General features: G+C 46.8%; 1 protein-coding gene and 1 long non-coding RNA gene across 2 annotated transcripts; one reads left to right on the top strand and one right to left on the bottom strand.

Annotated features, from left to right (window-relative positions):
- The first annotated feature begins 8,514 nt into the window (after positions 1-8,514).
- LOC127338690 (uncharacterized) lies at positions 8,515-9,442 on the top strand. Its single transcript, XR_007874457.2, has 3 exons — positions 8,515-8,636; positions 8,719-8,892; positions 9,188-9,442. It is a non-coding gene; the product is annotated as an uncharacterized lncRNA (long non-coding RNA).
- A 1,228-nt stretch (positions 9,443-10,670) lies between these two features.
- On the bottom strand, positions 10,671-12,942 carry LOC127344395 (F-box protein KIB4-like). Its single transcript, XM_051370660.2, has one exon. The coding sequence runs from the start codon at positions 12,413-12,415 to the stop codon at positions 11,042-11,044; it is 1,374 nt and encodes a 457-aa protein (XP_051226620.1). The 5' UTR covers positions 12,416-12,942; the 3' UTR covers positions 10,671-11,041.
- Between the last annotated feature and the right edge of the window lie 2,845 nt (positions 12,943-15,787).

Raw genomic sequence — 15,787 nt, 5'->3', positions numbered from 1 at the left:
TTTCAATAAACTCACTGAGGCAGGAAAGTGGGATCTGAAACAAGATCTACTCAACGCCATGCTGAACAATGCCTGGGAGAATCCTGATGCTGAGTCGTCGGAGATTCAGAATTTCAAGAAGGAGGTCGGCCAGTTCTGCGACCAGCTCCTCTGCAAGCGCAAGGTACTTCCCAGTAGCTCCCAAGTATGTAGGCGGAAACTAGTCAATAGTTAACACCTAAATACTTAGAAGAAACTTAAACTGAAGAAGATTTTTTAAAGTGTTGTAGTAGCCCCCCAAGCGTTATGGCAGAGATTTTTCCGGCACTAATGCTTCGAAAGGATCCACTTTTTTTAATAGTGTAACATGAATTTTACTCCTGCTCTGTTTCTATTACAGGAACAGCAAGCGCTGCATTATGAGCTGCATAAAAACATTGCTTTGCAGCGCTGCGCAACCTTGAGTCGGGCGGAGAAGATCCAGGCTGCTGAAGAAGAGAATGCAGAACTGAAGAAACAGCTGGCAGAAGCCCAAGGTTGGTTTCCGACCGATCTTGCCATTACTCCAAATTCCGACTATCAAATTAATTCTAACTTAACTTTGGATAGGTGCATCTTCTTCCCTCGCCACAGCCTTGTCCGAACTCGAGAACCTGCGCTCCTCTTACCAAGATCTAGAGACAAAGCTCGCAGAGGCGGAACAAAAAAGAGAGCGGGCGGAAAAGCAGCTGTCAGAGAAGAATTCCGAACTTATCAAGAAAGAGGGCGAATTTGCCATGAAACGAAAGGTTGAGAGCGACACTCTTTAGAAGCAGCAGAAAGAAATTAACGGGCTCCAGAAGTACATGGATACTGCGGAGAAGCACTGGGACTTACGCAACGCAGATGTCATGGGTACGTATTCGGAACTTGCCAAATAGAACTTATCCATTGAACTCAATCTTATGCTTATTTCCGATCATCTCATGCAGAGCCTCTCGGATATGACGAAGAGCGTTGGAACCAGTTTCCCCGTGATGACCTTCTCCAGCTCGTCGGAGATGACTGCAAAGACCTTATCTCCACCTGCCGAAAGATTTTCCATAATTTGCCGTTTAAGAAGAGCCATACTTGCGACGTCCACAAGCTAATTCAAAGGATGGACCTTCTTCCGGAGCTGGTTGTAGATCTTGAAGCTTCATCGGCTCGAGGCGCTGCTGCAATGTCGTTGGCCATGTGCCTGGCTCACCACCCGGAGCTTGATATTGACAGGGTCACTTCCGGTGTTCCTCCGGCTTCGGATGTCAACGCGCTTCTGAATGCAGTTAGCGGCTACGACACCCGCATCGCCCCAAGGATCCGCTATGACAAATTTTATGACAAGGTCGTACTTCCTGCCGACGATATCTTGAAGCAGAGCTTCATAAGGAACGCGAGGCGGAGGCTCGACCTACCGGATCTTGCGACGGGAGCCAATATACCTGGACTTGCTCCAAGGAGGCCAGGAAGGGCAAATCCAAGGATATCGCGGCATCTACGAGTGAAGAGGATGAAGAGAGTGATTACGATGATGTATCTTCTCCACCTCAAGATGAGGAAAAAGGCGAAATTGAACCAGATGTTCAAAGCAGTTCCCCTCCGACCAAGGACCAGTGAAAAACTTATTCCTGTGGCAAGAAAAACAGTGCATCATTTAGGTCCCATCGAGGGTTTGTAATATAACTTAAATATTCTTAAGTAGCTAAGGATGAAAACGACTGCATGTGGGCGGAAAACTTATCGTGCGATCCTTTATATTTTATGAATGCATGTGTCGTTCGTTGAAAAAGCAAGTGCTAGCTTCTAAGTTTTCCGGCTTGCTCATTTGACCTTCCACGAGCCGGAAGACCTTTAGCTGGAAACGCTCGCATGCGGCGACGAAGCCCAATGGTGATCCGTCAATAACCGCGGAAAGAATCCCCCAGCCATGGTGCTGGAAGTCGCTACCAGCAATCCATGAGTTCGCAACGAGAAACTTATCCACCAGAAAACTTAAGCTTACATCCTAAAGAACAATTTTGAAAATCACAACTTTTATACACGCCTAGGCGGAAATATCCGGCTCTGCGGTTTTAGTCGGAAAACATACACGATCAAAAAGTGAAAAAATTAAAGGAGGTAAAAGACTCTAAGAGTGAACCATATGTTTTATTTCATTGATCATGTATCATAGATATTACAAGGTATGTAATGCGAAAATTACTAAGTGTGGAAAGGATGTAGCTGTGCTATGTTCCAGGGACGATCTGTCTCATCATAGATGTCATCCGGATCCTCTCGCTTTCGTTTCCGGTACCAATTGGCAGGTCTATCCTTTTTCTCGCGGAAATCAATGAGGTAATAAGATCCGTTGTGTAGCACTTTGCTAATGACAAAGGTCCTTCCCATGGAGATTGCAGCTTATGGTCCTTCACATGTCAAAGGCGGAGAACCAGGTCACCTACCCTAAACGAGCGATTCCGAACTCAACGACTGTGGTAGCGTCGGAGTTTCTGCTGGTATATGGTGGAGCGCTGGTCAGCTAAATTCCGAGCTGCTTCGATCAAGTCCACAGATAGCTGTGTGGCCTCGTCAGCTGTATCTCGTTGTAGGAGGAGACTCGCGGGGAGTCGTGGATGATGTCGGAGGGAAGCACAACTTCAGATCCGTATACTAGGAAGAAGGGGGTAAACCCTGTTGATTTGTTAGGGGTAGTTCGTAAACTCCTCTGCCCAATCTCCTGCTACACGACGCAACGGTTCTTCAAGGCGAGGCTTAACTCCGGCTAGTATGAGGCCATTGGCTCGCTCGACCTGCCCATTGGACTGTGGATGTGCCACAGATGCTAGGTCAAGCCGGATCCCTACATCATTACAATAATCCTTTAATTCTCTCTGAGCAAAGTTCGTATCATTGTCTGTGATTATGCTGTGTGGGATGCCATATCTCACTACAAGGCTGCATATGAATTTTAGTGCCGTAGCACCATCGGCTTTTCTCACTGGCTTTGCCTCGATCCACTTACTGAACTTATCAATAGCGACCAAAAGGTACTCAAAACTGCCAGGAGATGATTTTTTCAATTTCCCAACCATATCAAGCCCCCAGACCGCGAACGGCCATGTGATAGGGATGGTCTTGAGCTCCTGAGCTGGAGCATTTGGTTGAGTAGCATAGTACTGACAACCTCGACAGGTTTTCACTAATTTCTCAGCATCTTCTTTAGTTGTGAGCCAGTAAAATCCTTGCCGAAAAGCTTTTGCAATGAGGGACCTGGGAGCGGCGTGATGCCCGCAATCGCCAGCGTGAATCTCTCTGAGGATTTCAATGCCATCTTGATTTGAGACGCAATTCATAAATACCCCGTTTGCACTTCGTTTGTAGAGCTGTCCATCAATTATTGTGTAGGATCTTGCTCGTCTGATGACCTGTCACGCGATGAGTTCGTCTTCTGGCAACTTATTACGGTCAATGAGGTAATCCAGGAAAGGCCGAGTCCACGCCGGAGTGATTATCATCACTTCCTTAGCCGGAGAAACTGCCATATCTGGGTTTTCCGGGTTAGCGTCCTTTACTGAGGGTATCCGTAAGTGCTCAAGGAAAATTCCGGGAGGAATGGGTTTCCTGTCGGATCTGAGCTTGGATAGCATGTCTGCCATTGTATTATCGTCTCTCCTGACGTACTTGACTTCATATCCGAGGAAGCACTTGGCAATCTCATCAACTTCGTCTCTATAAGCCGCCATAACGGAGTTTCTGGCGTTCCAGGTTCTGGCTACTTGTTGTGCCACCAGGTCGGAATGTCCACAACATATGATGTGCTTGATCCCAATTTCCTTAGCGATGCGCAATCCATGTAGTAGAGCCTCGTATTCTGCCATGTTGTTTGTAGCTTCCAAGTGAATCTGCAGAACGTACTGCAGTTCTTCTCCGGTATGTAAAATGCATACATGAAATTTGCACTTTATTGCAACATATTACCACATATTTGCATATTATATAATGTTATTCCCATGTTTCATGATGTTTTAGGGGATTTTCTAAACAATCCCCCTCCTCCGGCTCTAATTCTGTTTGGTAGGAAACACCAGTTTTTGACTTTCTAGGAGCTACGGGACTTCAAAAAGGTCAAAGTCAGGGGTCACGCTTCAGAATTTTTGAGAAAAACAAAATGAGCTAAAGTGGGCCACCAGGAGGTCAACAGGCTGGGAAATAGAGAGGGTGGCGTGGCCTCCCCCTCTGGCCGCACCACCAAGTCTCTTTCGGCCCTCGAGCGTCCGTTTCGCCTCATCTTTTCGTGAACCGACTTGTTTTGCCCTAAAAACTACTATATATACGACCCCGGGGGTTTCGTCGAGGCAACAATGGCGTAGATCAAAAACACAGAAACAGAGAGTCAGCAGGCCGCCGGAGATCGGAGGGGGGAAACATTGCCGGAATCGTCTCCGGTTGACTCCACCCCCTCCAACGAAGGCATCAACACCATCTACATCAACTCTTCATTATCCCCCTCTGTAATATCTTGGAAAACATGATGTATGATCCAATATATTGTTTCCCCATGATCTATTGTATCTCTATGTTGATGTTTGAGTAGTGAATTGTTCATAGCAATTGTTATATAGTTTGTTGTTGGTTGCATACAAGTATTTGTTATCTTCTATGATGGTCTTATGTATTGATATATGAGTTCACACATATGTCAAGCGGATGCATAAGGTTATCACCACTGCATGTTGACATGATGAGGGATAGTGGGAGCGACAGAAACCCGGTCCCGATTCTTAGATGCATGTTAACGGGGGACCAATTATGGGGACTTTTAAACTTACAACAGTGGTTGGACATTCTTAGATGCATGTCTTAATAATTTCTTTGTTTGCTCATGAAAATGACCTTAGGATCAATCACTAGGGGTGTACGTGCACATATGTATATGGCTACACCTATCTATGGCTCCTCCCTAGAAGAAGCACTAAAAAGACTATATTGAGCTTCACTAATTGTGACAACCACACAAATGAAATAGTAATTTGCTAAACACTTGCTTTCTTGAGTTACTTCGCTTCACTTCATCTCATTGTATTTTACTTTATTGCACTTTACTTATTCTTGCACTAGTTTTACTTCTTGCATTTTAATTTCAACACATATAGTTTTTAGTAAAAACCTCTACACACACATCATATCTCCTAGCTTTGCATAGAAGGCCACAAAAGTGGGTTATAGGGCTTTAGAGAATAGACAGTTTACCTTCGGCTCCTCGTCTAGATTCGCTGCCTCCGCCACGATCACGATCTCCCAATCCAATCCAGTTTCAGCCATCGCTTTGTCCTTCGCCGTCGCAGATCCGCACCCCGACATCAAGCCAAAATCCTCCGATCGATCACCCACCAGTTCAAGGGCGAAGAGCAAACCAGCTTTGCCTCGAACCTTGATGGAGATCTGAAACGGATGGAGAAGCGTCCAGAGATGGGCTTGAGCACAAGTGTACGAGGACAATGACTAGTAGATGAGGGCGATAAGAAATCCTGATCACCAGACGTAGTCGCGTAGATCTAAGATTGGCGATCGCCCGAGCGCAGCCTAAACCCTAGAGAGACCGACATCACCTTGTACACAGTTTGTGGCTGCGAGAACTGGAGAAATCGTGCATTGAGAACAAGTAATTATCGGGGCTGTGGACGGTTCGAAACAATTCAAGAAATTAGCAGCCTTGTGGAGTTGCATTGTCCATCTTTGGTCTTTCTTTTAGACACCAAAATGTCCCAGAATAAATCTCAAGTGGAGGTTGGGCTTTGATAATTCTTTTGGAGTAAAAAGTGAAGGAGCAAGTGGAGGTCTGGTTCTTTTGTGGAACAGACTCGGATGTAAGAAGAGACTCGGATGTAAGCGTCAAATCCTTCAGTCAGATCCCCAGTCGCACTCACATTGATGTGCTGGTCAAGAATGCGCAGGCTGGCGACAGAGAGTGGCTGTTTACTAGGTTCTATGGTGAACCAAAGAGATCAGCTAGAAAGCGAAGTTGGGATGTTCTCAAATACTTATGAAGAGAGCACGACAATACAAACAATCCGTGGCTTTGTGCAGGGAACTGCAATGAAGTGCTTTGTTCTTCAGAACAGATTGGTGGCCATGATCGGCAAGAGTGGCAAATGGAAGGTTTCCGCGATGCTGTAGATTATTGCCGCATGGTAGATATTAGGTTCATAGGACTCCCTTACACGTGGGATAATCGACAAAAGGGAAGACGGATATCAAAGTCAGACTAGATAGAGGTGTCAGAGACAATCGTTTCATGGAGATGTTTGATAATATGACCGTTAAACATGTACAAACGACATAATCTGATCACTGTGCCCTATTTGTATCGCCGGGGCGTTCGGACTAGCTAGGAGGAGGAGGCACTGGTCGCCTGTTTCGGTATGAGAATATGTGGGCCCGCCACGACGGATACCCAGCAGTGATCCATAATGGGTGGGCATCTGGAAATCGAGACTTGGGCGAGGTACAAGAAGCTTTGGGTAGTATCCCCTTCAGTCTAGTCGTTAACACCTTGGATGCAATTTTATATATGACGTTACAAAGATTGATTGGTCTAAACTGCCCTAGCTCCTCTAGACTCGCCACCTTAGGGATGAAAAAAATAAATGTTTTATGAATGAGTGATTGGTCATCTTCTCCTTTCGGAACCCTCGGAACAACTAATGTCACGTTTCTGGTAATTTGAATGGAAGGGGCAATTCTCTATAGAGAAAAAAAGCACTTGGAAAAAATAAACCAGTTCAGCCGTGTTCGGCCCAAATCTCACGTGGAGAGGCCTTGAGTTGGGCCGGCCTGAGGGCGCCGACAGCGTTCGTTCGTTTCCCTCCTCTTCTCTCCAAAAGCACCTCGACCTCGACTCCTGCTCCAGCCACTTCCTTCCGCCCGAATCCTCGCCGCTCCCCATCCAATCCAAGAACTGTCCCCGCCGCCAAGAACTGCCCCCGCCGACCCATCCAAGCCTTGTTGTTGGAACGGCGGAGAACCGCCAAGAAACTCATCCGTTCCTCCCAATTCAAGACCCGAGCAAGAACCGCGGAGGATCAAGACCGGCCAAGAACCAGTAAAGAACGGAGATGGCGAGGACGCCGCAGCGTGGGCGCCCCCCGCGCGCCGCCGCCAGCCCGTTTCTTCGGAGCGCGGTGGCGCTCGGCGGCGTCGCCGTCCACGGGCTCCTCTGCCCTGTACGCCTTGGCAGCGTCGCGGCACGCATGGCGAGGAGGCACTGGCGTGAAGGCGCGCAGCCCGCAGGGGACCCTTTCCTCCGGCGAGCGGTGGCTCACGCCGGCGGCGCCATCGATTCTATCCTCCGTCGCGGACGGTGCGCGCACGCCGTCATCCGCAACCTCCGCCAGCGCGCGCTCGCCCAAGGCCACGACTTCCTCCAGCGCGTGCTCCGGCTCGTCCCCGAGTTCCTCCGCCGCCTGCTGCGTCAGCGGCAGCCCTGCCAGCGACAGCGAGCGGAGACGCCGCCGCCACCGCCTCCACAGCCGCCGCTGAAGCGGTGTGCCCTTTTGTACGCCTATGTTCCTCATCGCCGGCGCCCCCGCGCCCCGTCCACCTCTCCACCTCCACCTTCACCTCCACCGCCACCTCCGCCGCGACGTGAGCCTTTCGTAAGGATTCTTCCCTTCTTCCGCCAAATTCTGTGTGGTTTATTCATAGTTTGCTGCATCCATGCTCTTGTGCCAGTATGCTGTAAAGGATTCACACCAGTCTCTGGATAATTCTATCGGGAGGGGATGAAAATAGGGAGTCTTGACTTGCTAGTTGCTTCTTTAGGGTCTGAATAAGATCAGCAGCCATCTCCCACGCCCACCTGCATGCTTGAGCTACAAAGACTGTGATTTCTCTATGACTCCTTCTATTTCTTGCAGTCCATGTTGCCCACCTGCTGCATAGGATAGTTCCACAATTAACCTGCGAACAAAAAACACTGTCATTCTATCAACAACATCTTGGCTCCAGATTACCAAACTGAAGAATTATGTGGATTGATTATTACCTGCTAGCTTACATGTGCACGAGTAGATACTCTTCTACCCCATTATAATTTCAGAGCATTTGACGATTAAATGATGCAATTGGTGATTTTCTTCACAAGTGTAGCTCTCTTCTTGTGCTTCATTATGTCATCAGTACCGTCTTGCTGTTCTGCCCTTATGATTCTTGATGAAACAGATGATATGAAAAATCTGCAAATAAAATTATGCTTGTTTACTCCTTGTGTCAGATGTGATAGGCCAAAGATAGTGAATCTGCAGAAACTTTTGCAAACTACTAATTACGTGAAGGTAATGCAGATGACAGCCGAAAATAACAAAATATATATACCTTGGATTCTAGACAACCCAGTCACTGAATATGTCTCAACTTGTCAATTCCAGTCACTGAATTCTAGAAGAAAAGGTCGCAATACCTTAGGAACTACTTATTGACTGCTATTGTGTTTCATTTTCTGTCAGATTGTTGATGGTGAGGAAGTACCAGAGGCGATCGTCAAACAGTATGCCAACTATTGCCAACTAGCGACTACCTGTCCGGCGAAGTGGACAGTGTGCCACTTCTGTATCTTTGAGATTCAGAGCTCTGGGAGCTTCACTGTCCTTACCTCCGATGTGAGTAATACTCCGGTCATACATCATATATTTCAACAATACTCCTCTTGAGTTTGTGCTAAGTTCATTCTTTTGTACGTAGATGTACGTCCACTGCCATCATTATCATAATGTAAGGCGGGACTGGTGTTCGTTGCAACGAGACCGGCTGCAGAGTGAGAGCACGTGCAGGCCGTGACCAGGCCCTACACGAACATTTTTGCCACAGGCTCATTCCAGGTTGGTGGAAGAAGTATCTCTGACGGACCAGAGGCAGGTACAACTAACTGTCTATTGTCATATTATTTCAATTTAGCTAAACTTACGGACTGTTGTTTCGTATATCCTGTTTAATTAGCCTATTTCTCTTACTGTTAACTGGATATAGCTTTTAATTCTGCATTAGTCTTGTACATATTTCGACATGCCACATAATCATTAGCTTATGCAGCTGTATTTTGGTAAACTTTAGAGAGAAAATGTTCGTTGTAGCTGTATGTTGGTAAAGCTACAAATACTTACACTGGAACTGGGGCCACATGTTGACAAATATTCTTTATTTGTAAATGCAGGAATGGTATCAAAAGATAGCAGTCGTGGGTCAAAGGCCGGCTGAGGAGTGTGACCGCATTGAAGGGAAATACTTGCAATCATGTTTTGCCATCTTACATTTGCCACGAAAATTAGTATAGAACTCCTAACACTGTTGCTGGGCTCATGTTGAGCAGAAACATGCTCCACAACCATGTGATTGACATGTCTGGTTTATCTGGAACCAGTTCAATAGTATCCGGGCTGTGGATTTGAATATGTAAATTGTTCTGTATCTCATCTTGACAATCCAATCAAGCTTTGAAGGTCTCTCTTTTTTCCTTGCATGCTTGGTATTATCCGAAGAGTTACAATATCTGTGTGAGGCATCTTTCTTTATTATTATTGACAAGAAATGAACCTAGAAAATACACACCCGTTCCTCTATGTGCCATGCCAGGGAACCTTTTCTTGTTTTACCTCAAAAGAAAGAAACTAATTTAAACCAGCATCTCTTCTACAGGACTGAGTAGGTTGAACCAGAATTTTTTTTCTTTCTAGAATACAAAAAGGTTGAACCAGTTATAATGGAGTGTATCAGTTCTTCTCATTTTGCACTGACTGAGTAGGTTGAACCATCTCATTAAATCATAGTAGAGAATTATTGTTACTTATAGTCAATAAGGATAATCCTGCATATGTGCCTATACCTACCACCAAATTCTCTTCATTTCCATATGTGTCAAATGAGGTAAAAGATATAAAAAGTACTTGAGCCAGCGAGAACTTACCTTTGTCACCATCAGTTGGTAGCATAGCGTGGATCCTTGGTCAGTTCCAAAACCTAGCTAGAATGAGCAAGATAGATTTTTCATTGGAACAAAAGAAGATGAGTTCAACATTTTCAGGAAGGATAAAGTGAGCATAGAGTCCCAAGGTAGCCTGTATTATGGTAACAATAAAATAAAAGGTAGCATGGCTTATTATGTCAAGTTGCAACCATTTGCAAGAGTCATACATGCTTCGATATATTATTTGGAAAAGTAAAGGGACAAAGGAGAGATAAGTTAAGAGCACACTCTAAAAATCCACAACACAACTGGATACTGTGAGAAGCACACACACACACAACCTGGCCTCTGCCATACAAATCTTATAGCATAAATAATTCATACCAGCAATAATCATGCTATCCATGCATGTATTCATGTATGTATGACAATTGCCATCAACGAAATGAAGCATTATAAGCATTGATTGAAAACTGTTACAATTGCCACCAACAATAAAGGCTTTAGAAAGAAAATGCAGAGTTTCATGACACGAAGCAGCAAAGAGCGAAAAGGAATATCAGAATGTGTCTTGATATTTTTTAGACTGTAGTGGTAAGGTTTGAATTACATTGGGCAACCAATAAAAAAAATATTTATGCTCACATACTGCAGCTATGTTCCCATTTTCAGTCTAGCAGAATAGCATTCACTTAGTCCTGCTGATTCAGTTCATCTTATGTGTCCGACCAACAGACCTACAGATTACACACTCATTTGGACATTCATATAAGAAATAATTTATACCAACTCACTAAGATAATTTTTTTTTGGCATTCGCATTGCCAAGGAATGCAACTGAAAAACGTCAATTTTCCATCGGCACATTAAACTGTGCGTAGAACAACATGGTTACAGCATATGTAAACAAATAAAACCTCACAACTATTTATTTAGAGCCAACTAGGCCCAATCTAGTGTTTACGGGCCGGCGCCAAACGATGAGGACACCCTCAGGCACATTCCAATGGCCCCTTCAGTATTTTGTCGATAACTTCCACCAGCAGCCCCAGGGATCTAGCACATCATCCCTGTGTAGGCTTATTGGTCCGATCAAAATTTTTTTCAATCCCCTCGTGAAGCCGCGTTCATCTTTCTAAGATCAGGGGTAACCCAAATAGGAGCTGGAAAGTTGGAGCAAAGCTGAGGAAACACAAATTCTTCCTTGCTGTTATCATCCAAGTTGAGAATTCCCATATCACGGTGATTATTCTTCAACCCCGTTGTCCACAAAAAACTATCATCAGTAAAGTAGGCACGATTTGCCTTGAGTGAAGGATATTCATCAGCACTGAGACAAAGTGATTGATTATGTCCAAGAAACAACAAATGGTCACGCAGCCTATTGATTTCCTTAAGTTTACTTCCCGAAGGATCAAATTCATATATTTTAAATCTTGTAGTGTTCCAAAACACAGGTGCGCCAGGCTCAGGTTCTAAATCATGGTCCTCACACATTCTCCAAATAAGCAGCAGATCGCCCCATGGTGCTTGAACAATGTACATGTACCCACAGTCATACATATTGCGCATTCGTATAATCATCTCCACTGTGACAGCATGTCCACTACTAAAATCAAAAGCATGAAGTTCTCCGGTTCCAGTGACTGCATACAGTAGGCCATCCTTGTAAGTGCAGTCGTCATAGCCTTCATGAGGTGGCAGCCAGGTCCACTTATCATCACCTATCCTTGCAAAAGAGAGCTGGTGCATGGGATTATGGATGAGCACCACAATGTAGCTTCCGGTGGATGCATCAGGGAACACAAACGCCTTATAGTGGAGTTGATCCCGCAGCTTGTCAAGAGCAAAAATAGATGGTGAGCTATTACCAACACGCATTCCAGTGTACCACGACAATTCATACTTGTGGAGAGTGTTGTACTCGTCGAATATGGGCTTCACCTGCTCAATTGTGATCACTGAAGGTAGAGCAATCTGTTGAGATGTGATCGGATTGAGAAGATGCATCTCAGATCTTTCATCAGCAGTAACCAGCCAGCCATGAGAGGACCCGATGAAACACCTAGTACGGATAGGTGGCTCCGGAAGAGTTAGCTTGTACGATCTCTTTTCACTGAGGCTGTAGAGGTAAGCGGAGCTATCACCAGCAGATTCAGAAGTATAGAGGAGGCACGGCGTCTGCGCTAGTTTGTACAGCCCAAGGCTCAGTAGGCTGGTACATGCAGAGTGCCAAGAGGGGCAGACAGCGCCAGCACGGATGAGATCAGGGATTTCGAGGGTGGAAAAGATATCCATCAAGATGTCCTGAGGCAGCTCTGGCGATGTGCCCACGATAGTCTCGGTCAGTGGTTGATGAACATCTTTGCAGAATTTCTTCAGTGAACTGGAAGTGAAGCCTAGCAGCTTTGGCAAATATTTCCGTTGAATAGCTAGACTCCTTAAGCTGATTATCGAGGCGACGCTACATAGCTCCATGGGAGTGGAGCAGGGCCTCTCTGCCAATATCTGGAAAAAGACTGGAACAGATTTCTTCAGCCCAGGGAAGGCACGGTCCTAAGTTGCAAAGACCTGATGCTTTGACAGAGCTGACCAATTTCTTCAGAGACAAAAGGCAGGCTGCTGTCTTTATATAGATCGCCAGCCGATGGCGCACTCCCAATTCGAATCGGTGAAACACATCCGAGTCCGAGTCCGGGAAAGATCCGGATTTGGTGTAGGAGCGAGCTTGTTTCTGTAGGGATTCTTCCGAGTCCCGCTTGGTTTCTTCTCCGAATTTACTCTGCCAAGCTAGGGCTAAATGAAGAGCACTAACCGGCGGCAGGCGGCACGAGGGGATTAATCCGCCGGGTTTGGGGACGGGGGGAGGCGGTGAGCAGCCGGCGACGGCAACGGCGAGTTTCTGGGGGAGCAGTCCGGCTTCGCGCCGCCCTCCGCGGTGGCTGTGGCAACGGGAGGAGTGGTGGACTGATGGTCCGGTGGAGCGACAGAGTAGTTTTTTTTTTCTCCTATTCCAATTTTCAGAACGTGGGTCTATTGCGGCCGACGCATTTCAAGTTTTCAACGTCCGAAAGTGTGCGCATGGCCTCCATTTACATCGGTCTAAATTGTTGAAATTAACCGCGCGTCCGTTTGCGTCGGGAGTGGCTCCAGTATTTTTTTTCTTGAATTTTCGTTTTTTATAACATAAAAATAGAATTTATATAGTAAAAGAAAGGAAAAAAAACCCTAAGAACGCGTGCGCCTACTGTTTCTCCTCGTCGCTGTTGATCACGATGAGCTCCGGTACCACCCACGGCCAGTTGAGAAGCGGCGGAACATACGTCGGGCGCGCCGACGATGTTGGAGGCGGAGGAGCCCAGGCCTGTGGCGGCGGTGGAGGAGCCCAGGCCGGAGCTGGAGCCCCCCACGGGTTGTAGGGCGGAGGTGGAGGCGGCGGTTGAACCGGTGGTGTGGACGAGTCATGTAGTGCCAGTGGTAGGGTTTCTTCCTCCGATAGGCCCGGCGGCATGATGCCGGTGGCATAGCGGGGCAGCGGCGGCTGCATAGGTCGGTCCACCTCGGAGACGAGGAGGTCGAGCCTCACGATCTCGTCGTCCGTCATGTTGTCCGGGTACTCAAACTCCCGGCCCTCCGCCAAGGCCAACTGCCATTCCTGGAAAATGCACGTGACATAGTCGTCGCTGTCGTCCTTGGCCTCGTCGTTCTGGTACGCGAGCGCCTCGTTGTAGTCCTCGTCGTCGTCGCCGTCGTTGTCGTCGTGGTCGTCATGTGCAGGCATCGGCGCCTGCCGTCTTCGACGACGAGGCGCCAGTGGACGGTCGAAGGGGAAGTCCCTTTCGCCCATGAACCCCGCCCTCCTCCTCCGATCCTTCTCAGACATGAGCCAGGTGCGCCAGCTGTCGGAGTCGATGGCATTGGCGGGATCGGCGCGGAGGTCCGGCGGTAGGTACCGCCTGACAAGGGATTAACTTGTCAATGCCTACGGGTTGTAGACTAGGGTTTAGTTGGAAGTAGAGGGCAAGTAGATCTCGAAGGTTTCAGCCGAAAAGTACTCGACGATTATGAAAACTAGGGTTTGAGAGACAATGATTCGATGATTTCTTTGTCCCTCGACTCCCCCTTATATAGGAGGTGGAGCCGAGGGATTCGTATTGTACAAGTTACAGAGTCCGGGAAGGTTTCTAACTCATCCCGCAAGATTACAAATAATGCTTCCTATTACAACTCTATCTTTCCTTAACAATATATTGGGCTTCCGAATCTTCTTATTCTTCGAGTAGTGGGCCTTCAGTAAACCCCGGGTACTATCTTCGGCAGGCCCATTGGGGATGCTTATGTCAGTAGCCCCCGAGATTTTGCTTGAATCGTAGAGTCAGGGAAAATCTCCACTGTTTATTTTTACTCGACAACTTAAAACTTCTCTATACTTCTTCACATGAATTTCTATATTGTACAGGGATAATGGTAGTTGGGTCTAGTTCATCTGACGGATCAGGTACTAGTTAACTGCTCTAGTGGCAATCCGCAAAAACCTACTTCAAGATCACGTCCCTGGACATGATCTCGGGATACCGGTGTAAACTTCGACAGGTGCAGCTTAAGGTCTTACCATTCTGTCGAGTCCCAGTCATATTTATCGGGTACCTAACGCGTCCGTTAGGATTTTTTTCGTATCTGTTGATACGGATAAAAGTAGCAAACCGACGTCAGAGACGGCGCCACGCCACATAGAACGGATCTGGGGTCTTACCTTCGCAAAGTTTTGCGGCATTCAGAAATTGTTCGCAACTTTGGCGTTCTGAGGATATATTGTCGAGTGCTTATTCGGCTGTTGGAATGGCACATTTTATTGAGTCAACGGATGACTTATATTGCTCTCCCGATGGGAGTATATGTAGAGTTAGTTATAACTCGAAATATACTCTCTTGTTCTTCTATCTTTCTTCCTTTTTTTTATAATTTCATCGGGCACGCGGACAGCGTTCCCGATGGGAGTAGCCCCCGAGGCTACAGCCAAGGACTTTTGCTTGGGTGTAGGCTCCACGCCTTATGCTGCTATATTTTCTTTTTCTCCCGAAGTTTCAAATCTCTCGGGTGCGCGAACAGCGCTCCCGATGGGAGTAGCCCCCGAGGCTATGAGCAAATATTTGTATTTGATCATAGGCTCACGCCATTTCTATTTTGTCTTTCTTGATCTTTTTATTTTTCCGAAGTAGCCCCCGAGGATTTGATCAAAAACTTGTATTTGATCAAAGGCTCTCCAATATTTTTCCCTGTCGCCTTTTTTATGAAGCTGTTGAGTCGAATTTTTCTCCTGCTAAAGTGACGTTACTGCTGCCGATAGCCACGATTGTAAGTCCTGAAATCGCGAGAAGTCCTCTCCCGCTGCCTTGCGGGCCCAAATTACCCATTATCTTGACACGTCGTGCAAGTGGGGGACACACGTCCTCCGCTTTCCTGGCGCACGCACTGTAACTTCTCCAGGATTAAATTACTTTTTTACCCTTGTTCCACGTGTTCATCATCTGCCGCACACTTTTTCCATCCAACGGTACGCCGCTTGGCCGCACCTCTATATAAGATCTCCTTCTTCTTCCTCGAGCACCTCCGCTCGCGCCGTTCTCCTGCTCTCCTCTGCCAAAACTCCTCTTGCGCCCAACAACTCCCTGAGCTCATCTTCTCCTAAGCTGCCTTCCTGCGCCATTGTTAATGCCACCGCGTAGATTGACCAAACACAGCACGCCTGAATCGACGATGGCCTCTGTGGATCTAGGAAGCGCCGAGTAGGAGAGATCCAAAATCTCTACCCAAGACATCAACCTCCTGAAGAAACTGGGGATCAGCAAG

The sequence above is a fragment of the Lolium perenne genome, chromosome 3 (genome assembly GCF_019359855.2).
Source record: "Lolium perenne isolate Kyuss_39 chromosome 3, Kyuss_2.0, whole genome shotgun sequence".
Taxonomy (NCBI): Eukaryota; Viridiplantae; Streptophyta; class Magnoliopsida; order Poales; family Poaceae; genus Lolium; species Lolium perenne.
This window is presented reverse-complemented; position numbering and strand designations above follow the sequence as displayed.